This window comes from Ambystoma mexicanum, chromosome 7q, assembly GCF_040938575.1.
Source record: "Ambystoma mexicanum isolate Mex_15411 chromosome 7q, UKY_AmexF1_1, whole genome shotgun sequence".
NCBI classification, from domain to species: domain Eukaryota; kingdom Metazoa; phylum Chordata; class Amphibia; order Caudata; family Ambystomatidae; genus Ambystoma; species Ambystoma mexicanum.
In genome coordinates this window covers 990053372-990080358 of record NC_090941.1, presented here as the reverse complement: position 1 = coordinate 990080358, position 26987 = coordinate 990053372, and the positions used below count along the sequence as shown (strand labels likewise).

General features: G+C 46.5%; 1 protein-coding gene across 1 annotated transcript in view; it reads right to left on the bottom strand.

Moving 5' to 3' along the window:
- MRPL48 (mitochondrial ribosomal protein L48) overlaps nt 1-26987 on the bottom strand; it is a 98677-nt gene that overhangs the window by 24317 nt on the left and 47373 nt on the right. Inside the window, exons 3-4 of the mRNA XM_069640127.1 lie at nt 25931-25968; nt 17850-17938 (exon numbers count right to left, since the gene is read on the bottom strand). Coding sequence (XP_069496228.1) covers nt 17850-17938; nt 25931-25968 — 127 coding nt within the window. The remainder of the gene's footprint in view (nt 1-17849; nt 17939-25930; nt 25969-26987) is intronic.

Genomic DNA, 26987 nt, shown 5'->3' with positions numbered 1-26987 from the left:
ACCCTTGCCAACGGTGAAGTAACCTTTTTCCTAACTCTGCATTTCAATTTGGAATGTTTCAGTTAATAAACTGCCATACAAGTGCCAGTTTTATAATCACTGAGAGTGAGTGAATTCTTGCGTTCCAAGAGTACTTTGCCTTCCTATTCAGTGTGTTGGGGAAAATGACAATGCATTACTTACCGTAAAAGCATTTCTGATGGTTGTATCTGCTTAGATTCACATGCTGTGCATAGTCCGACATCCAGTGGTCATTGCGGAGTATTGCATTTTGTTTTTCGTAGTCGAAAAGGGGACGTCGACAAGGCGTGTCTGTAATACTATCCCTATAGTGACGTGCAGTGTACCCACAATCCCTCACGCGTCGAGGTCCCTCTGTTTGTATTTTTTCTGCCCTGAGGGAGCCTTATAGACGTGAGTGAGTACAGAAAAGAGATAAAAAGATGTCTATGTTTCTTCCATCTGAGCGGGGAGGAAGGGTGGGCGCATGCGAATCTAAGCAGATACAACCATCAGAAATGCTTTTACGGTAAGTAATGCATTGTCGTCTGATTTAATTGCTTTTTTTTTATAACATGCCTTATACCGTACCCGAGTTCAGTTTCTAAGCATGGATCCGGGATTCGTACCTCTGTTGCTCTGCATCGTCTTGCTTCCAAGACCAGCGTGTTACTCCTGTGCTATCCTCCGTTAACAATCAGAAAACATGTTGCTTCTATGTACACCTTTATTATGAGATTAAAGGGTGTTTGGTGTGGGCAGTGTTACCAGTAAATGAAGGTGCTCACAATATTCAAGACAAACTGACAAACCTCATGCAACATGTCACTGTGGAGTAGAGTCGGTGAAGACAGATGTGGCAAGTCTGGAAAAATCTCATCTCTCTTATCAAGAAATGTATTATTATTTTTTTTTATATGCAGGGAGGAACAATGCTCTTTTGATCACAAAAGAACATACAATAAATAGGAAATCAGATTTAACTGGAAGCCGTACACTTCTTATAAAGGGGTGAGTTTCAGTGACATTCTGACCAGGGTGTGGAGGGGAGTAAATGGAACAATCACCAGGGACAATACATTGGTGGACCTACATGGACTAAAGACAACCAACATTAGACATTTGTAAGTGCATTTAGGTGGCACTGCCAGCTATGTTAAGGATGGGACCATAATGGGTGAAGTGCTAGAGTGCAGGCAGAGAAAGTGATGGGCAGAGGCAGGTCAGAGGCGAGGGAAAAATATTAGCTAAAAGGCAGATGAAAGATAGGTTAAGAGGGTAACTCTGAAGAGGTAGGCTCTTAGTTTAATTTTTAATTAATCAGTGTGAATAATTCTCAGATATCCAGGGGAAGAGAATTCCATGCACGTGGAGCAAGAAGGGAGGAGGAGGAGCAGCAAGAGGAAGCACAGGGAGAGCGAGGTGCCACACTGATAGTCGGGGAGGAAAAGCAGAGACTACGAGGAGGCTTATAGAGGAGGATAGATACAGTGGTGCTTTACCGTGGATAGATTTGTGAACAAGGAGAAGGCATTTTAATCTGGCCCTGTTTTACATCGTCAGTCATCCAGCCTGGTGATGGTACTAGGAAGTAGATGTGAAGTGATGAGTTCAAATGGAGTCCTGGCAGAGAAGTTAATGATCTTGTCGAGAGGCCACAAAGCATAGTTGGGGAGACCCAAAAGGATGGTGGCACAGTAGTCCAGTTTGTAGAAGACAAAAGTAGCTATGAGATGCTTGGCAGCGTCGAAAGGAAGGAGGTGCCTCATTTTCCTAATATTTAGGCTGTTGAGGCGATCCTTCGTTTTAGTTTTGGAGATGAAAGAAGAGAAGGTGTGAGAAGAGTCACAGATGATGCTGAGCTTTCAAGCTGAAGAAGAGTAGGAAAGAGCGTCAGGTGAAAACTGGATAGGCAGGGGAAGAGATCAGAGAGTTATTTGGCAAGGAAGAAGAGCACCTCTGTTTTGGTAGAGTTTAACATCAGGCGAGTGCAAAGCCATCCAATATTGAATGGCAGAGCGACAGTTGGAGATTTTGATCAGAAGAGTTTGAGAAAAGAGAAATAAATGTGGGTGTCTTCCGCAGAGAGTTGGTACGAGAACCCAAAAGAGGAAATTAATGATCCAAGAGCAGCGGTGTAAAGAGGAGAGGACCCATGACAGAGCTTTGCGGAACACTAAAAAATAGAGGAATGAGTTGAAAGGTGTTGTTGCTCCAGAACACAAAGAATTGTTGGTGTGAGGAAGGATTGAATCCAGGCAAGGCTTGATTGCAAATCCCAAAGAGAGAGAGAGTATTAAGGAGAATTGAGTGATCAGCAGCGTCAAAGGCAGCGGACTGGTCAAGGAGAATTAGGATAGATGAAAGGTTGGATTGCTTAGCAGAGGCGATGAAGTTGGAGACCTTCATGGGAGCAGTTTCCGTGGAGTAACAGGAGCGGAAACCTGCTTGTAGGGAGTCTCGAAGGTTGTGCATGTCCAAGAAATTGGTAAAACGGTTGAACACAACACTTTCAAGCACTTTAGAGAAGTGCAGAAGGAGAAATATAGGGTGAATGTTAGCCGGTAGGTTTGGGGCAGCCCCTTGCTTTTTTTAGGAGAGGGCCGCGGCAGTTCTACAAATAGAGGGAAACCAAGCAGAGTCAAGGGACAGGTTGAAGAGTTCAGCGAGGTGAGAGGCCACTAGAGGGGCATTAGGTTTGACTAGCTTAGAAGCAAGAGGGTCTGATGGGGCACACAAAGGGTTAGCCTTCATCAGTGGAGATAGAGACTCTAAATATTAGTCTGACTAAAGTGGGAGGTAAAGGGAGAGGATGAAGGTAGAGTAGGGAGAGTGTAGAATGTAGGAGGAGGGAGTGTGAGGAAGATCAGGACAGAGTCTGTAATTTTGGAAACGTTTGCATCGAAGTATTCAGCTAGGTCATTAACTGTGGAGAGTTGTAGGTTTTGGAGGAGTGAGGAGTGAGTTTAGCATACCCTGTAGCCGGCAAGGATAATTGGAGTGAGAGTCAATGAGGTTGAGGTAGAATTCCCTTTACGCTCTATCAAGAGAGGACGAGAGAGTTCACGGCAGAGAGGTAGAGTATCAGATCCTCATGCGAGTGGGTATGTCTCCATTTGCACAGCAGCAGACCCAGGTCTGTGCAGAGAAAGCATATGGTATGATATGGCATGTATAACGCGCCTATACACAAGTGTTTCAAGGAGCGACAAGCAAGGGAGGGGGAACAGAGGGAAGACAGACAACGATCCTACTAGGCCAGGTGTCATTCAGATTGCGCAAGTGCTGGGGAAGGGGAAGGAGGAGAAGTGCAGGGGGAAGGGGAAGAGGACAGTGCAGTGCATGGGATAGGGAAATAAATAACAATAAGTAAAGTACGGCCAGCAAGTGGCAAGTGCAAGGGGAAGTGCAGACATCAGGTGCCAAGTGCTGGTGATGGGAATGTAGGGGTAGAGAAAACAGTCGCAAGCGCGGGAGTTGCCAGGGGGGCAGTGCAGGAGTACGGCTGGCGGGGGAGGCGACCTGGGCCCGAGATCAGAGGGTGGCCAGGTAGCCAGTGCAGTTTTAGTGTCAGCCAGGAAGTCAGCAAGAGAGAGGAGGAGAAAAAGCAAAGGCAAAGAGAAAGGTGTTGAGGAGCTTCCGGAACCAAAGATGATTCTCCTCAAGTTTCACGGAGGTAGGGAGGCTGTTCCAGAGGGAGGCCCCAGCCAAAGAAAGAGATGTACCACCAACTTGTTGCTTGGAGAAGCGACTGACCACGAGGGAGTTTGAGGCAGATGAGCAAAGAGCTCGAGAAGGAAGGTATTTAGGAAGAGAGAGTTGAAGGTATTGAGGCCACAGGCCCGAGAAGGCCTTGTGGATGATGCAGAGGGTTTTGAACTTAATCCTCGCAGCCACTGGGAGCCAGTGCAGAGATTTCAGTCCTGGAGAGATACGATCCCTGGGCTTGAGGCCAAGGACAAGTCTCGCAGTCCTGTTCTGGATAAGTTGCAGAGGGCGGAGAGGGCAGATTTAGAAAGAGGCTGTTGCAATATTCCAGCCTAAAGAGAACCAAAGCTCTGGAGACAGTGAGCTTCTGGGGGAAGGAGAGGAAAGGAAGAACACCTCTGAGGAGGTGTAGCTGGTAGTCTGACTCGTTAGAGACGTCAGAGATGTGAGGAGAGAAGGTGAGTTTAGAGTCAAAAATGACCCTGTGGTTTTTAGCGTTGCAGGTGGGAACAGGAAGAGGGCCAAGAGAGGCCGACCAGAGAGCTACAGGAAAGGAGGGAGCTGGTGTGCCGATGAGGAGAATCTCAGTCTTACTGGCATTAAGGCAGAGGTCATTGGCGGCACACCATTCCTGGATAGCAGACAGACAGTCAGAGATGAGCGAAGTAGAGGAGGAGGCCGAGGGTAGCCTGAAGATGAGTTGGGTGTCATCCGCATAGCACTGAAAGTTGGGGCAGAGAGCAGCGATGCGGTGGGCCAGGAGTGCCAGGTATTGGTTCAACAACCAGGGGGCGAGGATAGACCCCTGGGGGACATCACAGGTAGAGAAAAAGATAGCGGAGAGGAAGGACCCAAGTTGAGCCTGGGAACGTCGGTCGGAGAGGAAAGAGGTAAGCCACACCATAGCCTGTCCAGTGATACCCAGGTTATCATGGAGACGGTGGAGCAGGATAGCATGGTTGACAGTGTCAAAGGCAGAAGAGAGATCAAGCAGGATGAAGACGCAAGGGGTGTTAGAGTCAAGGTTGGAGAGCAGGTCTTCACGGATGTTCAGGAAAGCAGTTTCCGTGCTTCTGGCAGCTCTGAAGCCAGACTGATGGTCATGAAGACAACCAAAAGATTTAGTGTGGAGATTAAACTGGGAGAGGGCCAGTTTCTCCAGGAGCTTGCCCAGGAAGGGAGTGATGGAGATTGGGTGATAGTTAGCCGGGCAGGAGGGGTCGGTAGAGGGTTTCTTAAGAAGGGGGTGCACAAGGGAGTGCTTCAAGTGGGGGGGGGGGCTCCAGTGCCGAAGGAGTGATTGCAGAAATCAGCCAGGGCAGGCATCAGGGAGTCGATGTGGTCCTTGATGGTTTTGGAGGAACAGGGGTGAACCTGTTTCAACAAGACTTTCATAGATCCGACTTGTCTAGAAACCTCATCTGCGGAGAACAGGGGAAAGGCGGAGAAGGAGGGAGGAGAGGTTGCTGCAGAAGGGCCAGAGGAAGAGCAGGGAGTGGGGGGGAGGGAGGGGAAAGGAGGAGAGAGAGGACAGGATGTCCTGAGTTTTAGAGATGAAGTGAGAAGCCAGTGTACAGAGGGCCTGTGAGGAGACAGGAGAGGTAGAGACTGCGGCAGGATTGTCCAGTTCCTTGCAGATTTTAAAGAGTTCAGCCGAGTTGTTAGATGCCGCAGAGATGCAGGCTTGGATATGCACTCTCTTCTTGGTTAGGACAGAGAGCCGGTATTGCCTTTGCAGCAGGCGGAAGGCCAGTTTGTCAGAGGATGTACATGAAGCACGCCATTTCCTCTCGGCCACCCTATACTTGCGTTTTAGGGTGACAAGGTCTGAGTCGTACCAGGAGTTGCACTTGGCTTTGGGCTTCAGGCGGATTCTCATGACAGGGGCAAGGATATCAAGAGTAGCAGATATAGCAGAGTGGAGCGTGGAGAGGGCTGTGTCAGGATGAGAGTCAGCCAAAGGGGGCTGGGGGGGTGAGAAGGTGGCAGCGAAAGCCTCAGCTGACACGCGCTTCAAGGGTCGGATGACCGAGAAGGTTGGTGGCAGTGATGGAAGTGGCTTGGCCTAAGGGGTAGGGAGGGTGAGGTGGGAGGAGTGGTGAGAGGGACAGAGAGGGGAAGGTCTGAGGAGATCAGAACATCAAGAGTGTGCCCTGCAGAATGAGTCGGGCCAGGGGAGAATAGTGAGTGAGTGAGAGAGTTGTAGAGGTTGCAAAAGGATTTACAGGGAGGACAGAAGGCATCCAGGTGGATGTTGAAGTCTCCAAGAAGGAGGAGTTGAGTAGTAGAGGCCAGGATTGAGGCGGAGAGGTCCGCCCACTCAGAGAGGAAGGATGAAATGTGACCAGGTGGCCGATAGATAGTAGCCACAGTAAGTGAATGGCTAGGCGAGAGGGAGAGCCTGAAGACGAGGCATTCAAAAGAGGAGTAGGCCTGCCTAGGAGTGACAGAGGCAGGAATCCACTCGGGGAAGATCAGGGCTACACCCCCACCAGAACGGTAGGCCCTGGGCGCGGAGAGGATCTTGTAGCCATTAGGCAGAAGCGTATCAAAGCTTGTGACAGAGCTGGCCGTGAACCATGTCTCAGTGAGACCGAGGACATCAAGGTCAAGTTCTTCCAGAAGGCGGCAGATATCAGAGGAGTGTTTGACAGAAGAGCGAGAGTTTAGAGTGGAAATATGGAGAAGGTTGCCATCCTTGACGGGCTTCCGGAAGATCAGAGGTACGCCCTGCGGAGGTGTAGAAGGAACCCGAGAGGGGGCAGTGAGGAAAGGGGAAGGCAAGGTAGCTAAGGAGGAGGCAGAAGGAGGAGGCGAGGTAGTCAAGGAAAGTGGAAAGGGGACAGCAGGAGAAAAAAGGAAGTTGATGAGGCGTGGGAAGCGTCCATCATAGAGGTGAAGGTTGGCCTGAGGGCCTAGGACCAGGACGGTCCCATTCGAGTAAACATTAATGATGTCCTTAGAGGAATGGAAGGATGCCAGGCGGGTGTCCCAGCGGGTGCCACCATTATTGAGAGAAGAGGAGAAAGGGGAGAGCACAGAGATCATATGAAGGGTCTATAGGTCTGGCGAAGGCATGACAAAGAGGATGTTGGTGAGAGTTTCCTTGGAAGAGGCACTCGGGTGACCCAGGTTTGAGGATGAGACTTGGGGGTGAAGGTTAGTAGTAGGAAGTGAGAGGAGAAGGAGTCATATAGTAGGGATTTGAAGCTGGAGAAGACATTGTTAGTGGAAGAGGCATCTGGTGTGAAAGAGGAGAGTGAGAACTGTAGGTCAGAGGGAAAGGGAGGAATGGCAGAAGGTTTACATTTTCTTTTAGTAATAGTTGAGTAAAGTGGTGAAGAGAGGGTGGAAAGGAGATGTTGGTGGAAACAATGGTGTAATCAGAAGCGATGGTGTGACAGTAGTATTAGTGGCTGTGAGAGAGGTGGAGATGAATTAGAGATCCAAATAGTTACCCACAGTGTTGGTAGGTAGGTTATGGAGAGAGTGGAGAGCACGGTCACTAAGAAAAGACTGTAGTTCATATTTCTGAGAAGTGGTTGGAGAGGGAAGGTTAAAGTCACCTGAGAGAATGAGGTGATGTTTAGTGGAAAGAGAATTGAGGAGTTGCCAGAGTTCATCAAAGAATGGTCCAGTGGGACCAGGAGGACGATAGATGAGATGATGGGAACTGGGTGAGGTGGAGCAATAATAGAGATGGTGAATTCAAAAGAGGTCAGAGAGGATGTGGCATTGGCTGATTGTGAAGCGTAAAGTGAGTAGGTGTCTGACGCCTCCACCTTTGCCAGTCAGACGAGGAGAGCCAGAATGGAAGTGTCAGATGGAGAAATCCAGGTTTCAGTGATAGCAAGAATGTCAAGGGGAGTCCACAATGGCAGCTGACAGCAGAGCACCGTAATTGACGCTCTCCTGCCCTCCGACACCAAACCCAGTAGTTCTTGTTGGAAATACCCTCTCCAGGCGCCAAGACTCAAAAGGGTGGCGTGCAGAACAAGGGTGGTGAAGGGAAAACCTTGTGGAGGCTGTAAAACACAGGATTGGGGAGGATTCCGGCAAGAAAGAGAGCGGGCCAACTGCAGCGAGGAGGCGTGCATGGACCTAGTTGGCCCCCACAAAGCTATCACGTGAATCCTGTAGGCGAGTGGCCTGACCTGGTGGCGAGGGAGAGGCTGCGCAGAAGACGAGATGAGACCGCGGAAGGCCTCCAGAGGAGTGGGGACCCCCCCCTCGGAAGGAGAGAGTGAGGTTCGAAATTGACAAACGCGCGGAGAGCAACAACGAGGTGAGACTGGAGAGGAGCCCGCAGGAGTGGGATCCTTCCATGTGGAGGAAGAGGCCCGAAGGTGAGGAGAGCGGGGAAGTATTGTGGAGATGGGTGGCAGGGCAGCAGGGGCCTGTCAAGGCCCAGGGCTGCGACGAGAGAAGGGGAGACACCCCCCCCATCATCACCCGCCCCTGGAATAACAACTGAAGTGAGGGCAACGGGGGCATGTGAATGGAGGAATAGCGCATCATCGGCCTCCCCTCTCCCATTAGACGGAAATTGGTGAAAACCCGGGGTCAGCCCAGCAGAACGGAGCGGAGGTGAACTTAGCTGGGGTGATCGACCCTAGCAAACGCTCCATACCTTGGTGGCATTGGGCCCGTATCAGATTTATAGTGTTCTGGGCGATCTAGAAAGAGCTAAAGGTGGAGTACACCAGAGAGCAAATGAAGGACTGAAGGACATACTTTTATGCCAAGGGCTCAGACACTGAAGATGTCGCAGATTCCAGCAAAAGGTGCTAAGAAATCCCAGGAAGACCCCATTCAAAAGTTATGGAGAAGCGATATGGAAAACCAAGAAGGCAACCCAGGAAAACAAGAGCATTTGGGGCTTCAAGGAGACTCCTGGCAAGACCAGGCGGTCACGCAAGACATTCCGAGACAATATTTACAATACGTTGGGGATAAAAATCGCAGGGATGGTGCAAGTACAGCTAGATAAGATCTGGGTGGACTTGGCATCAGCGTTACACAACCTAAAGGGAGATGTGAACAAACTAGAGGAAAGAGTGGACACGAACAAGACGGCGCTCCAGGAACTGACAAGCCCTACGCGGAAAATTTACAAACTGGTAGAACGCCTAGTGTGTGCTACCCACAACCTGGAACTGCAAGCAGAAGATCTTGAAAATAGTTCCAGGAGATCAAACAGTCGGGTAAAAGGACTGACTGAAAATGTCCACGACAAAGACCTCAAAGCGACGATCCGGCAAATATTTGTAGATCTAATAGAACTGGAAAGTGACGCTGAACTAAAACTGGAAAGAGTGCATAGAGTTGGCCCATTGAGGAAGGAACTAGGCGCTAGACCAAGAGATATTTTGGTGGCTCTACATAACTACAGTGAAAAGGAAGAGATCCTGATGGTGGTGATGAAAGTGAAGCAACTACAGTACAACGGGTCAGAGCTACAGCTCTTCCAGGATATATCGCAGATAACTTTGCTAAAGAGAAGGAAAATGGTGCCGGTTGTAAGCGTTCTCCACGAAAAAAACATTAGACATCGTTGGACAATCCCTTTCGGCCTGGTATTTGAATGGGAGGGCTGGCAACATCACATCTCGTCCTGCAGTGAAGGGCCGAGCATACTTGGGATAGTGGAGGAAGAGGCAGGACCCAGGGGGCCCAAGATAAAAGAACAGGAGACCAAGAAGACTTGGGAATGGACCACAGTGAAGCAAAGGAACTATAAGAGGATCCCGAAGGCCCCCACAGCTACATGAAAGATGACACACGACCCGAAATGTTTCGATAAGTTAGCCCGGGGAGGGAAATTGCCATTGTATTGTTGGTGTTGGGGAGTGTGGGGGTAGGGATGGTGGGATTTGGGATTGTTACATGGGCTTGGGTGAGCCTGCACTTGGTGTGGCTGGGTTGCAGAACAGGCTTAATCCCTGAGAGGGTGAATCGGGAGGGGCTAGAGGCCGGTGCAGTCCACCCAGCCAGGGGTAAGCGGGGACAGAAGGGGGGGAAGGGGTCCCAATCGAGAATCCAATGTGGACATGACTAGGTTCATAAAAAGTTCAGTAAAAGCTAAAACCGAAACATAAGCATTATTTTGCTGAATATCAATGGTTTGAACTCCCCCCCTGAAAAGGAATACATTAGTAAGATTTTTACAAAGGGAAAAACCAGACCTCCTAATGCTACAGGAAACACATGTGCAAGTGAGTGACAAGCACAAAGTTAGACTTCAGGGTTATCGTCAGATATTCCAGCCCAATGAGGGGAGGAAAAAAGGAGGAGTTCTAGCCTTATGGAACAACCTCAACATTACAGCTACGAAGTGGGAGAAAGATGGCAGTGGGGGATACCTGGCAGTGGTCCTACAGGGCAAGGGGGAACTTCACACGATAGCTATGATTTATGTGTCTAACTCGGGACAAGACGAGTTCATTCAGCAGAAGCAGGCTAAACTGGAAAGATCTGCTAAGGGACAAATTATACTGTCAGGCGACTTTAATATGGCTTGGGACCCGGAGGCGGGCAGGAGTGTGGTCAGGAGGGGCACCCAGGGCAAACTCACGAGAGAACTGTGTGAGAAAATAGTCTTTCACCAGAAGACGCTTGGAGAGAAAAGAGGGGAGAAACTAAAGGTTATATATTCTTCTCTCATGCCCATAGGACCTCCTCTAGGATAGACTAGATGTGGGTATCCCGGAGCAAGCTGGGTATGGTGGCAGAGTTTGAAGTGGGTGCAATAGCACTATCAGATCACACCCCCATTACATTGAAAGTGAAGAGGAAAGACCTACTCCCGGTCTGTGGCAAAGGAAATACCCTACTTATATTTTTAAAGACGAAACACTGAGGTAGAAAATAAGAGTAGGCATAGAGGAATTCTTCCAAGATAATAAACTAGAAGAGACAGAGCAAAACACGAATTGGGATGAATTTAAGGCCACGATTAGAGGGAAGATTATGGCGGTGAAAGCCTGAAGAGACAAAGAGAGGAGGCTCTTGCAAAAAGAGACTTAGGAGGTAAAATTGAAACAGGTCATGTCCAAAATGGGGGTTGGAGATAGTGGAGAAACCCGGATAGAATTCAGGGCCATAAAGGGACAACTAGAAATCTTGCAAACAAGGGCGGCAGAACGTGCACTCCTGTATCTTAAACAGAAATATTACATAACGGCAAGCAAGGCGGACAGCTTGCTGGCTAGGTTATTAAGGAGGGAAGAGAAAGCTACAACCATAATAAGAATTAAATAAAAAAACGGTGGAGAGTACAGAGTTAACTGACATAACCCGGGAATTCTCTCAGTATTACTCGGATTTATATAAATCTGATTATCCCCTAGATCAGACCCAAAAGGAATATTTGGAGGGATGTGATCTCCCAGTACTATCAGAGCAGGATAAGTTGGACCTAGACCACGATATTATGGTGGAGGAGTACCGTAGGGCCATAGCATCACTGCCGACCAACAAATCCCCAGGGTCAAATGGATTTATGACAGATTTATACAAAACATACAGGGAACAGTTAATTCTTCATCTGGTACAGATGTTCAATAATTTTGGGGAGGCGGGGAAAATAACGGCAACAATTGAAGAGGTGAAGGTGGTCTTGCTCCTGAAGCAAGGAAAAGATCCGGCAAATTGCAAATCATATAGGCCCATTGCCCTAATTAATATAGATGCAAAGATCTATACAAAAATATTGGCGTGCAGGATGGACCATCTTCTCCTGAAACCCATCGGTACTGACCAATCTGGCTTTATACGGGGTAGACAAACTGGAAACAACACTAGAAGAATAGCACACCTAATAGAAAATGCTAATAAAAATAACACTCTGGCTCTCTTGATTGCTTTAGATGCTGAAAAAGCTTTCGACAGAGTGAAGTGGAAATTCTTGTTTTCCACTCTGGAAAAAATGGGGTTTGGAGCCAAAATGATCTCAATGATAAAGGCAAACTATTCTAATCCGACGCTGCGATTGATAATTAACGGACAACTATTGTGACCAGTTAAGGTATCTAGAGGAACAAAACTGGGATGCCCTCTATCACCACTACTATATGTGATTCACTTGCAACCGCTATTGGCCACAATTAAGCAATATGCCCCGAGCGGCGGGGTGATTACCGACTCAGGTAATGGACCCCGCCGCGAGGGGCCTATAGCTATTAGTACGCCGGCCCGCAATATCTGCGTGACATGGTCATTAAAAAGCATTTTTTTCTGTCCCAGAACGCTGTGGCGTTTCGGGACAGAAAAAAAAAAAACAACCAAGAAAATGGCCACCTGGAAAAGGAAAACGGGGTCCGTTTTCCCTTTCCCTGGCGGCCATCAGAATTGTTCCCAGCGCGTCCATTCCCAAAAGAAGACAGAAGAAGGTAAGTGGGGAGGGGGAACAAATAAAAAAAAAAAAGAAATGTACATTTTTTTATAATGGATAAAAAAATGGATGGAAGCCTCCAGCCGTGTGGAGGCGCAGAGCGGGGATGGCCCCGCTCCGAGTCTCCACATGGCTGGAGGCTGCCATCGTCCCCCACTGGGGACAAAGGAGCAAGAAAGTAAGTGGGGTGGGAAGGGCAGGGAGGAGGGAGGAAAGGGGAAGGAAAAAAAAACAAAAGCCTTTCCTCAGTCCCCGGCGGGGAGCGAAGGCAGCCTCTCAGCTGTGGGGAGTCTCGGAGCGGGGGATGGCACCGCTTCAAGCCTCCTCATTGGCTGAGGGGCTGCCACGCCCCCTGCCAGAGACAATGGCAGTGGAATCCTGACCGAGGGATTTCCGGCCAGGTAATGCCTCGGCGAGGGCCAATCAGAATGGTTCTTTCATTCTGATTGCGCCCTCGCCAGGTACTAATAAGGGAAACACCAGAAAGTGTCGGAATAGCATTTGGAGGACAGACCCATAAAATAGCAACATTTGCGGGTGATATGCTTCTAACACTCACCGAACTGGAAAGGTCTATTAGGTCCTTGAATATCAAATTGTCTAAATGCGGGCGAGTAGCAGCGTTAACAATTAACACTCACAAATCTGAGACCCTAAACTTGACATTATCGGTTGAGAAGCAACAGGAGCTTAAAAGTCTCTTTCAATACAGTTGGGCAGGCAAGGCTATAAAATACTTGGGGGGTCAACATCACTAAAGAGACGGAATCATCAGCTGCATTGTGCAATGATAAAAAGTTACCACAAGTGATACAAAAGTAACCACACGTAGCAACATAGTAACACGACTAAAGGAAACACTGTTTCCCAGTACTGATATAGTCTGAAGGACATATCAGTTTCCCCATAACATATGAGCAAAAGCCAGTGCAGTGAAGCTTAAGGCTTCACTGTACTGCAAAAAGTACAGGTCAGATTCAAAAATAAAAACAAGTTTAGGGGTTTCATTAAGATGGAAGGAAAGGTGCAGTAAAGAGAATCTTTCCTAACAGGCACCAGCCAAACAAATCCACTGTTTGCAAAGGGCACTAAATGCGGCAGCCCGATTGGTATTTGGAGTAAAAAAGTCAACTCCGATATCAGCCTTGCGTCAATCTCTCTACTGGCTGATGGTGGAAGATCGAATCAAATTTAAAACAGGATGCATAATATTTAAATGCTTGAACTATTTAGCACCAAGCTATCTGGTGGAAAGCGCTACCAACCAACTCGATAATTGAGGTCATGAGATAAGCACTTGCTAATGGTTCCTCCCACTAAATGTGGGACTAGAGTGTAGATTCTCTGTTTTCGGGCCAAAGTTTTGGAATAGCCTCCCTCTTGATCTGAGAAGTATGGAGACCCATGTCAGCTTTTCGGAGGAAATTAAAAACCTACCTGTTTAAATAGAGAACTACTACCTGATAGAGAAGAACTAGTGTTAACCAGTTGATGAATCGATTGAGCTATGCTCTCAGACCTAGCATCCGCGCTGTGATTCGATTCAGTTCGTGATACAAGCGCCATACAAATATCTCAATCAAAGGAGACACACATTGGGCAATGGTTGGGACAAAGGGGGGCGGGGAAGAAGGGGGGATCCAGGGAGGGAGGAGTTGTAAAGAATGTTAATGAAAATGCCAATAAAAACCTATGTGAAAAAAAACGCCAAGGGGAGGAGAGCTGGAGTGAAAGTAATCAGTGATAAAGGAATTGTGTTGCATACAGACTGAGCATTCAAGAGTGCAATGTTCATTGAGTGCAATGTTCATTGAGTGCAATAATATTGAAACAATGACACCCCCTCTTGCCTTCCACTATGCCGTCTCAGTTTCACATTTCGACTTTGCATTCCTAACTTGGGGCATAACACTGAATTAAAAACAGGCCAGCATAAAAATCGAAGATAACCGGAGCAATCATTTGCAGATTGCTAGGGTGCTGGAGGAACTTCCCATCACAAAGCCTGAGACAGGACACCCTCCAAAAAAAGAAAAAAAAAAAAAGAAAGAACTGTTGCTTTCATTGTAGTCACTCTTATTCGCAGAAGCTACTTTTCCCTGAACAAGCACTGCAAATGGGCTATTGTCGCAAAACATCCAATATCGCACATACATCAGATGCGGAAAAAGCTTGAAAGTTGCTTACTGCATTCAGCACCCTAACATTTCTCACCTTTCCCTTGCCATTCTTCCATTACAACTACGCTATCCTCCCCCACCCCGCGACTGAACAGTCTAATACTACGATTTACATGTAGAATAAATACATATTTAAACCCCTGAAGAGGACCGCAAAATTCCGATTTATACAAGCGTTAGACTAAAAACAGTGATTCTTACAACTGCACAGATTGTTAATCGGTAGGGTTGCAGTGCCCTCAAGAGGGGCCAGCACCCTACAGTAGTGTGAAGATTATTCTGTCAGACATAAAGGGTTGCAGGTCACACCCTTCAGCTCTCTGATGACTCAGCTGGATTTACTAAGACCTGGAACCAGTGATCTGTAGCACTCAATAAATCATTAAGGGTACCCTGAATCGAAGTTTGTCCACAGTTCACACAGAACATGTACAGACTGCAGAGAATGGGGGACATGTGCTTGAAACAAGACACAGATCTTGGTTCTAAATGGATGCTTTTTGCAAAGTCTGTAGTATAATAGTCAGAGACCAAAGAGGCTCTACGTAGAGAGTATTTCCATAGTCAAATGAGTTAAATGCACAGAAGCAAATGAGGGGTGATTTGTTTCAGTCCTAAAAAGAGAAAGCATATTTCTAACAACACACAGTGCTTGATACTAAAAGACAAATTGAACTACAGAGTTATCCAGGGTCTCAAGGCATGGTTAGAGTAAAAGAGTAATCAAAGATGCAGATATTTGCCACAAGCACAGTGCGTCTCCTGCTCGCCAACAAATTCATGCAATGGCTGCCACCCTCAGTCGGGATTTAAAACCTATTATCGTCTCTGCCTTGCCAAGTATACATTTCAAGTCAGTCTGCTCAACCAAACTGGATACATTGGAGTGTTAAGTACTTTCTTGGGATAGCTATGAGGTGAGATATAGATCACATCCACATATCAATGGCATAACAGGCTAGATTTCTTTAATCATCATATTCCCCAGGGCCCCACTTAAATATCAAACAAAGAACTGAGAGTTCAAGGACCCTGGGAAACATGAAAAAAGGGCTGGGGCCACAGTAGACACAGGGGAACCCATGGCCTCCAGTCAGGTACTTCCTTGCAGACACAAGGTTTGCCACTGCAATAATACTTACCTAAACATGATTGAGCTGAGTGTACCGTGTTGCAGTCACTCTGTTATATTGTTTCGGTGGAAGTGAACGAAATCGGAGCCTTTCTTCAATTTCTACACCTGGAAGGAGGCGGCTAGCTGTATCTACTGCCTCATTAGCGGAGCGAGCCAAGTGTTCAGTGTTCCCGTGGCCTCGTTGGCACTCGTATGTTAAGGTCTCCACTACGAGACACAATCTCTGCTACACCTGAGGTCTCACCTTCGAACATGGCTACAGCTCTCCACAGTAAGTCACAGGTTGTGGACCATCCTTCTGATTTGATTACTGCTTTTAATGACATTGTCCCTGTCCTGCAAATGTCCGTGCCACGAAATTAGACTTCTTTACCAGATCCAATAACATCTACAACATACTCTGTCGCTGCTACTTCATGTATGGCAGTGCCGCCACGTGTTAAAATCCCATCCAATGTGAACTCCGCCCCACTGGGGAATCCTACTTCTGGAGGTTTGACATCTGATAAGCAGGATACTCTGCAGTCTCCCCATGTGAGGGAGAAACCGGACTCTTATTCTGTGGGGATCACATATGCCCAAGTCCTCTCTTCTGAGGATAGAAGTACGGCTAGCCGACCTGTTAGTAAAGACGATCAACGTTTCCATGCATCAGCATTAAATAAGACAACGAACAACATTGCTGCACACTTACTATCCCTTATTCCAAGTTTACTGATTAATTTGGACAATTCTACTATTTTAGATTAATCTTTTTTGAGATTGTGCAGGGACGTGGAGGTCTCTAACATGGTCTATTATGATGCGGTAAACTTAAATGGTGGCACTATTAATAAGAACAGCTCTTTTAAACAAAGGGCCACTCTTAATGCTTTACTTTTGCATAAATCACAATGGCTCAGATCGCTTGACGCCGCAGAACATCCACCTGAGAAGACAGAGATCTTACCTAGGGTCGATTCCCTAGGTCCTGCTTTAATTTCTGCCTTACATTTTTTTATGGCGTCAATGTTAAGACTATATAAGAACATCAAAGACATTGTTACAACTTACATAAACCTTGTTTAGGCCCCAAAGGTGTTTTTTCATGAAAGTCACTTATGTCAACAGATGATCAGAGGTTCATAATGAAAAAGACCAACAAACATCCCCTGTGTGAGGTAGTTGTCCTGCATGCTTTGTCACATTGGAAGACCCCATGAATCAGCATTGGGGAGGTACAAGCTTCACACTGAGCAGCAGTCTGCTGTAAAGGACACACCAGCAGGGAGTACAGTCCTAAGCACTACGTCAGGCGCAATGCTAATTTGGCCAACATTATATCCAGGTGTCTCCACATTACTACTTTCTTTGACCTTGCAGGAGTGTCTTCAGTTGACCCATTGCCTGTGATGTTCCCAGTCTCTAGATTCTCACTAGTATATGCTGGCAAACATCTGTAGCATCCAAAGCCTACTCCTCAGCAACAATGCCAAGTAGCACCCTGGTTTCGGGAGCCAGCCAATCAGGTGGCTAGGAATGCAGGCTTGAACCGCAGGTGAAAGCCTGCGTTCCATCCCACCCGACAGTCAGCTCCGCCCACCCTCCATTCCGTTATTTAATTTATTTTGGTCCTTTCCACCCCCCACTGACCGTATTTCTCTTAGTCCGTTAACTTGGGCTGCCGGGCTCTTACCGCCCCCCCGTTGCAGCCCTTGGAACGGGGGCTTAATTACACATTAAGCCTCCATGTGCTGAATTATTGCCCCCTTCATTTTATCAATTTCCAGTTTACACCAGGATTACCAACAGGTCCGCCTCCACCACAGACCTCAAATTTGGCTTCCTAAAAGTCTAGTCTGTCAAGACTCCATGATCCATGGCACCATGATCCATGATATCAAGACTCCAGGATCCATGACTGATCAGAATGCTATCTCTCTCTTTATGGGGGAAACCAGAGTTTACTCTGGGCATAGTCCCTCAATTTAAAAAAAAATCTATTTGTTGCTTTTGGAGTGGAGTTGAGAGAAATACCTTGTACACTTGACAGAAGGTACTTGCTCCAGAAAAAATTAGGCAGTACAATAGAGGATTTGCCAATGTCCGAATGATCAACTGCGGTAACATTTTGCAAAAATACAATTGGGCTCCATAATGGGGAATAACACTGCCACCACCACCACCACCCCATCACTCCAAATATGGCGGGTGTACCACTGTACACCAAAATAAAAAGTGCCACTAAAGGGATCGGATTTTGCCATACTCAGAATAAGACCCATTGTATTTCGGACACCACTTAACTTACTCTATAAGACAAAGGTTCAACAACCCATGGTGTTGAACATTGTAGTACGATTACTGGACCCGATTTTACTTCTGTTCCAGCAATAGGTTTAGTGTGTCAATACAAAATGAAAATCTTCCCGAAGTCAGTGAAAGTAGCACTTACCGTTTCCTCAATAAGCAGGTGCTTGTACCGCCCAATTCCATGCGTGGGCATGGACCTGTAGAGTCTCCGGCCACCAAGCAAATCTCCACCTTTGAGATAAAGAGGAAAAAGCTACAGCATTTAAAAGTGGTGCCAGTGCCCTTGAATTGGGCAACAGAGGCAACAAAAGGCAATCCAAATTAGTAATAATGCACCATATTTAAAGCAAACAAAATCATATGAAATCATTTTGGAAAACATTGCAACTTAGCACTGACGGCTTTCAGGAATTGTGTACCACTAACAGCTTTACTACATATATCAGCCCACTTGACAAACTCCCCAAGGGGCAATACTAGACTGATTGATCAGCACGTCAAGGGTTGTGTGATGCTCATAGTCTCTAGAATAAGAGATACAGACACTGTAAAACAGCTAATAGAATATCCGTTACCCACACATAGCACACACGGAACGGCAGAAACAACTAACTGAAAACGGTCTGTCGGAGGATTTAACATGACAGTACCCAGAAAGTACAAGGAATGACGAATTACTGAACTCCTAGCCCTCTACGAATGACCTTAGAGGAGCAGTATCGTGCATCCTGTTTTAATACAATCAAATAATCTTAGGTGGCACATTGGGGAACATCAACAGACTAATAGTCAGATCCCAAAACAAGCACACAAATTGACCCCTCTGGGGAACCATTTTGAATGAATCTTTGCCACTCGGCAGAAACAGTGACAAATTAACAAGAATAGATTGATGACTGGAAGCATGACATTGCTCAGCTGAGGCTAAATCCTGTCTGAAAGTAAAAACAGGGCCTTATTGTATCATTGCACTATACAGGAGACAATATAGCTGAAAAAGACATTTCTGTCTGGTTCTCTCTGGAGGTGTGTGAGAAAGCTAGCATAGAGGTGAGCAAGTGTGCAGGGACGTGTGGATACACACACAGGTGAGTGAGCCCTGCATGGAGGTGTGTCATCAAGCTCTAGGAGATGCATGCGCACCGTTATGAGAGAGCTTGTGCGAGTGTTTGCCCAAGTAAAGCACAAGCAGGTGTGTGAGCATGTGCAGGTGCGTCAGCACTTGCAGAGATGCATGAGCTCATGCAGAAATCTGAGCATACATGCAGATAAACACGTGTGTGTGTGTGCGTCTGTACGTGCATGCATGGGGATGTGTGCACGATTACTTGCATCTGCACACAAGGTGGTCAACGCGCGCTGGTGCGTGTGTACTAGCACACACCTCGCCATGCTCAAAAACACTTTAGAGCATGTACACGCCTGCGCGCATGCTCTCACACTTGCATGTGTGCTTTCACTTGCATCTGTGCGCAGTCTTACGTAGGTGAACAGACACAAAAAAACACTCATCTGTGCACATACACCCACCACCACACATATACTCCTGCACCTCGTCTAACAACCCTTCACATGCACACTGTGAAAAGGATGCTACAAATCTCTCATTATTATTGTGATTTGAGTCGCTGATAAGCAAGGAGGCGCTCACAGGAAAAGTCAGACAGATGATATACAGCAGACTGCTAAGAACAGGGATCAAAACCTGTTCCGAAATTGCCTCAGATAGTAAAGGAAATATGATGAAGACAGAGCTGGGAATGCCAATGGTGAGAAGTTCTGAAAGAAAGTTGGTGACGAAAGAGGCACCCAAGGAGAGTGAGAAGGCGTAGGATGACTAGAGGGGGCAGATAAACGTAGGGCAGAAGAGGAAGAAAACTCAAATAGCATGCCAAGAGACCTGAACATTGAGAATGTTGGCTTTGGTTCGCAGTGGCAGTAGCACAGCGTCACTTCCAACCAAGAAGAATTGCATGTTGGGTGTTGTGATTCCAACACTCTAAGAGACAAGCACGGAGGCACTGGCAAGACTAAGAAGGACCAAGAAGAATGTCTTATAATTAGTTATGGTTCAAATAATCCCAAAATCATTGCACAGTGACGCTGACAAGTGGAAGAGGGCCGAGAGGAGTCACGTGTAGTGAGTGGTGACTAACATTCCGAACAATCCCTAATCGTTGCACAGCCCAATGGTGCTGACAAAACACGAGAACCAAGAGAACGTTGGGACTTGTGGCCTAACCAAACCCTGATAAAAGCGATGGTGCATTGAAACACAAAAGACAACCAAGAAGCGGTGTATGCTTCGAATGGAATCGGGCTCCCACAGCATAGCACAGTTGCACTGACAAACAAAAGAGAACAGAATTGGGAGCTGTGGTTCTAACACTCCAAGACAAAAGTATAACAACACCGATGAACGGCAGAGAACCAAGAGACAGAAGAATGATAAAAGAACCAAAATGCTTGAATGCTGGGAATCAAGGTTCTAAACCTCTGGGACAGTGGCATAGTGGCCAGATGGTACTTCTTTTACAGAACCAAGAACAATGAATGCTAAGAATTGTTATTTAAGCACAGTGGCGCTGATAACAACACAAGAAATAAATGATGGAAGTATTGGTCCTAGCCCACCGAGACAGAAGTGCAGTAGTGCTAATTCCAAGAGAAGACTAAGAACTATCAACAAAAAGACTGGTGTCATGCACAGTGACCAAGACTGAACTAGAAAGAGAACCTGACCACTCAAAAAACCTTTAAGCGGCGGGGACGGAGACTGAAGACCATATGAAGAATCAATATCTCAAAAGGTTACAGGTTATAGCATTCACACCCCAGTGTGTCCATTTGCTTTCCTGTGGGCACATCTCTCTCTGGAACAACATACAGACCTCCGTTTATGTATATGTATGTCGTTAGTAAAGATTGCACCTTACCCCCCCTTTGATTTCAATGGCACACCCTTATTTTTGCTGATTTGTGAGCCTGTACTGATTTTTTCAAGGGATGTAAAGCCTTCAGCTTCACCTCCCTTGCCTTTTACTCATGGTGATGGGGAAGCTGACTAGTCCCTCAGACTGTCAGGACTGTGGAATTCTGTTGCTTTTTTTGTATTTTGGTAATTACATACAGCACCTTAGAGTACAGTGCAATGGGGATACTCAGTGTCCCTATAACCTTCAATCTTTGGGGGTATTGGTCACTGTTTATATAAGCCTAAAACAGGCTGGTAGCAGCAGTAAAATTTGTACTGTTTTTAGTTTACTTTACTTGTGCACTTTCACGTTTAATGCGAATGGCTACTAAGGATGGTTAGCAAGCACCCTAAGATAGCTGTGACACACGGTTTTTCACTTGTTCCTTGGCCACATTATAGTTAGGCCGCCTTTCTGCCCTCTCAGGTCAGGACATCCCACATAAAGTCATGCACTTGCGTGGGAAAGCCGCTTCTTTCGCGGGCTAGTGAACCTTTGTTTGTGTGAGCCCAAGGGAGGAGTCTGGGACTGTCTGGTCCCAGTCCACATCCCTTGGTGCCAGAGAGTCTGCTGCTGGGCGGTTGTGAAGCCAGTAGTCATCCTTGATAGAACAACTACCGGCTGTTCAATGTGGCAGATCTTTTCCATTGGTGGCCTTGGACTTGATTCTAGCTCCAATTCTAGATAAGAGGAGGACTTCTGCATCCAATCTTCAGATCTAGGCTGGGTCCAATAATCCAACGACGAAGATCAGCCCGCCGACGACCCAAGGACGACTTATGCAGTGGACCACCATCCTCTCCAGTAACTGGCTCACTGAAGCCCTGATCCTTTGCAAGATCTGAGAATATCCTCGCTGGTGCTTCAGCCCTTGGACTAGTCGGACCAACTAGTCTCGACACCTACTGCATGCCCCAAGAGACTTCTGAAGTGTCCCTGGACTGCCTGGTGGACTGACCAGCTCCATTGTGGGCTACCTCGACAGAGACAACACCGATCTGCATTCAAGGCCAGAAATTTGGTGGTCGCCAGTTTGTGTCATAAATCGCTTTCTTCCGAAAGGTCAGCGTCCTAGCATCAAAGGAGGATTCATTGACGGCTTCTGTGACAGCACCAGGAAGATCGCCTATTGCCACCTACAAGTGGTGACTGGCACTGGAACTCATCTTAATCAATCCTATGAAGTGTCCTGAAGTGGTCTGCACCGTGAAGGTCTGCATTCTTCATCAACTGGTGTTGCACCTTGAAGTTGGAAAAAGCACTTGACCCTGCAACCCCTGTGCACCCCTCGCCTCAAACAAAGGATGGAAGATCTTGTCCTCAGCGACCCTCAGGTGTTCTATCGTGTGACCTGGGAAAATCTGAGTGAGGGGGTAAGTAAAAGTAACTGTTCCCATCCCCCATAGGATAATATTGGGTTCAAAGCCCTTTTTATCCTAACTCGCTCTTTACTTAACTTTGGTCGTCGAACCTGGATCAAGCATCCTACCCCTAGGCAAGTCCTGGAGCTAGAAGAGAGAGGAGAACTTACCTGTCTTTGGACCAATATACATTCCACTTTGAAATCGTTTTGAACTGTTTGAAATCAACACTACAAACCCATTTCATCCTTTTATAGAATACCTTCCCTGGAAAAGGAAACCTGTATTGCAACCTGCGACTTTTGGGCACTCGGCCCCATACATCTTAAGGCTGAGCTTCTTAAGTGAAATGGAATGGTTATTGCGCTGGTACTATTCATTTGTACTGCATCCAATTACTCAAACAATTTACCTAGTTAGTTATTGACTGATGCATTGTAAGTGAACCTACTAGTGAATGTATATATTTGTGATATATGGTTTTGTAAAATGATACTACCTGCTCGTTTCATGTCTTAGTGTGTTCTAAAGGGCCTAATAAATAACTATTTGTATACTTACTGTCTCAATTGAATTACTGTGTGTAATTCTGTGTGGACTCTGAGGCCTAGACCACTCTCACTCACATTATTAAGATTAACCCTCGACTGCTCTCCCACGATACCTTGATTGGATTTTGGCTAAACTCTTAGAGACTTCCTGTTTACCATAACTAGAATGACCTCCTAAAATCTTCCCCCCAGGATTGATTTTAGAAATCCATCCAAACATTCTTCCACATGCAGTAATGTTTTGCCCACGATCGGACACCTATAGTCACATTTATATCACACACACACTCAGACATACACCTGCATGCGTATGCAAACTAGTGAGTACTCTTAAACTTGCATGAGTGCACAGGAAAATCTGTGTGAGCTCATACAGCTATGCCCATTCACAAACAAACCTGTGCGTGCCGATACAATGCCATGCATGTGTTTGTGCTCACACACCTGTGTAGACACGTGCAAACACCACCAGCTGCTGACAGGTGGGCGCACCCCCGGCCCGCACGAGATACAGTGGTCAACGCGATCAATAGAAAGTGCACTTTTAGCTGTACATTCTACTGTGCAGGATGCTTACTTTCAGACAGGATGCAGTCTTGGCTGAAAATGTCAAGCTTCTGTTTAGCAATTATTCTTGGTCATTTGTATTTGTATTTTATTGTTTTATATAGTGCCTTAATCCACGGCGCTTTACAGTTAACAACAAAAACACATCAAACATGGAACAGTAGAAGCAACAACAGTATACATGAATCAAACCATAAAAATAGGCATTTAGAACAATTTGCATGCAAGAAAGGAGAGGAGTGGGGTAGGGAAGGAAAGAGAATAAGAGTAATGAGTGAAGTAAGCAACAAAAGAGAGGAGATCACAGGAGAGACGGGAAAAGATAAAGAGAACAGGGAGAGGGTATTAGAAAGAAGGTGAGAATGGAGAGAGGGGGAAAGGTGTCAGGGAGGGGAGTGAAGAAGTTCTTTCAATGAGTAGCAGAAGGAGGAATATGTGGGGAGGAGCGGATAGAGAGAGGTAGGGAGTTCCGGTGTAAGGGGCAATGAGCTGAAAGGAGCGGATACGAGAAGAGGCACATGGTGGTGGGGGAACAGAAAGTAAGAAGAGATCAGCAGAACGAAGGGAGCGAGAGGGGGTGCAAAGTGGCAATGAGTATTAGTACAATGTTTCCTCACGAAGTAATTTGAGGGCTAATTTTGGAGGGGTAGTTCACATGGTATGTGGCTATTCTCCATGGTGCCACTGCGGATTACTTACAAAAAATAAGCACTTTACTTCCAAAAATAAGAGATGCCGGATACCACTCCTTTACAGTTAAAGAGCATAACGCGCCAGCAAAGAAAGAAATCAGCATAAATGACAGGGTCATCTCCTGAATCCTAGGGTCTCTGAACGAGCTGAAAACGCCAGCACCCCAAAAAGCCAGAACGAATGATAAGGCAACACATGCTCTACAGAAGAGTTGAGACAATACCCAAAGAAAGCACAAAGGCAGAATGCGCATTCTTGAAAGCAGGGCGTCTACGCCACAACGAACAACCCACAAAAGATACAATGAACGACAGGACCAATTCGACACTGTCACTATTTTAATAAAATAAAAAAATAAAAGCATTGAATCTGGGCCAGCTGTACTGCAAGACTGAAGATATAACCATAAGGCCGAAGACATCTTGTGTTCAGAACCACAAGATAATATATATTATATATATATATATCAACCCAGGTCATGTTTTAGAAGGAAAGCAAAGCATCCAGAATGACTTGGGTTAATACATGTAACTTGTGCATATGAACACGATATGATGTCTATGGCCTTGTGGTCAACTCTCCTGTCTCTCAGCCCTGCAGGCCTGGCGTTGCTACCCACCAATTCTTACAATTTTATTTTTTAAATAGTGATATTTAAAAAACACAAAACATACTGGCGCCAAAGGATCTACATGCCAAACTGTGGGCGCCAAAATGGGTCTTGCGGCAAACCAGCACGTGCCGAACTGCCAGTGAAAGATTAACATGGAAACACCATAAAAAAGCGCTGTCCATGAACAGACCCAATCAGAAACACTGGTTGCTGGGACAGTTTAACATGGCAACACACCATGAAAGTACAGAACACGACAGCCCAAGCAGCTCCTGGTCACCAACCAATAAAAAGTGGCTGCTGGGAGAGGTTTACATGACCACACCCCATGAAAGTACAGAACATGACAGCCCATCAATCCAGGTCACTTACCATTGAATAGTGTCCACCGAGAGAGCTGGATATGACAACATCCCATAAAAGTACAGAACATGACAGCCCATCAATCCTGGTCACTAACCATTGACTAGTGTCCACTGAGAGAGCTGGATATGACAACATCCCATAAAAGTACAGAACATGACAGCCCATCAATCCTGGTCACTAACCATTGAATAGTGTCCACCGAGAGAGCTGGATATGACAACATCCCATAAAAGTACAGAACATGACAGCCCATCAATCCTGGTCACTAACCATTGAATAGTGTCCACCGAGAGAGCTGGATATGACAACATCCCATAAAAGTACAGAACATGACAGCCCATCAATCCTGGTCACTAACCATTGAATAGTGTCCACCGAGAGAGCTGGATATGACAACATCCCATAAAAGTACAGAACATGACAGCCCATCAATCCTGGTCACTAACCATTGAATAGTGTCCACTGAGAGAGCTGGATATGACAACATCCCATAAAAGTACAGAACATGACAGCCCATCAATCCTGGTCACTAACCATTGAATAGTGTCCACTGAGAGAGCTGGATATGACAACATCCCATAAAAGTACAGAACATGACAGACCCTCAAACTCCTGGTCACTTAAACCACAAACCTAGTGTGAGATCATAGCATGTGAACACAGAGATAAAATCGGAAAAATGACTGTGCAGAGTAGATCACTGATGAACTCAATCATTAAAAGCACATTTTCCCTTGATTTTAGCTGTGCTTATTGGGAAGACACGTACATTAGGAGGCCATCCTCCAAACAGGTCTATACTTATAAAGGATACACATGAGAGGGATACGCCACTAAGATAGGCCAACCCAACGCTGCTGGCCAATGCAGCGCAGTACATTTACAACACTCGGCTTATCATCAATTGCAATTTTTAAGATACATTTGTTTTTTATTCAATTGCATTTGTTCTAAACCGTGTTTCCCTATTTGCGTGTGCTCCGCATTGTAACCGAGTAAAATAGACACTCTGAATGCAATTTGGTGGGTTGCTTTTAATCGGAGGCAGAGGTTCCGAGGCAGATTTGTTTCAAGCATATCAATTAGGAGCACTGTACCTGCTGAGCTGAGAGGAAGCCGCTTCTGTGTGGTTAATCTAGGAGAAGAGAGAATGCAGAGCCATCAATATTTCCTAACAGGTAGCCATTAGACAGCAGATGTCAAGCGTTGCAGGCCAGCGCGAGGTAAATCAGCCTCCTCTTCCTCTGCAACTGTGCACGAGCACAAAGGCATGGAACGCTTTCAGGACCCCGGGGAGCCATTCTGGGCAAGGATGCAAGCAATCAAAATCAATATTGGATCGGTCTCAGCAGCATCCTGGCCCGTCTCCACAGAAACCCTTCCAACGCAGCTCTAAAAAGCTTGTCCAAGGAGAGGCTCCGCGGCCTAATGCCTTGTTTCTAATCAGCAAGGAATGAGCTGGCAGCCAGCCAGCCACGGCTGCTCCTGGACCAAGGAACCGACAGAGCATCCCTGACATAGCACACCAGTATTAGGCCACTATTACAAACTAAGGGACTGGGGCGTGCAGGGAGAAGAAAAGGCACATGGCTCTGGCCAAAGGTGGCCCTAAATCACACTGGGCTTATTTGCCCTTAATGGGCACTGGGGGGAGGAGTGAATCAACTCAAACCCTGAAGGAGGACCCAAGAGGCTATATAGTATCTATAAGGCCCTCTCCACTATGGACGTTATTTAGGGGTAGCATTGGGTTGCAGTTACTACCCCTGGCACTCCCTATGCCACCCCTGTCCCAGTAGCCTTTGCACCCAGATGTCAACATTACATGTGAAGGAACACTGTTCGCCTACCCCAATCCTCATTTCATAATTACCAGTGTTTGTGGGAGTGGCCATGGAGCGCAACCTCCATTCTTTGCCATAAGGGAATTAAGCGTTTTCCCCCAATAACTCTTGACATGCATCTTCAAGGTTGTTATTCAGTAGAACACCATTTTAGTAGGTATATTTTCAGTGTATGACATGTGCATGCATGCTTAGGTCTGACTTTGGATTTCTCATGTGGACAGACATTTCATCAGAATGAACACTTTTCTCTGTACTTTTGAAGATTTCAGGATATGCCCTCCTTTTATACAGTCGGTAGCAAGGGAAG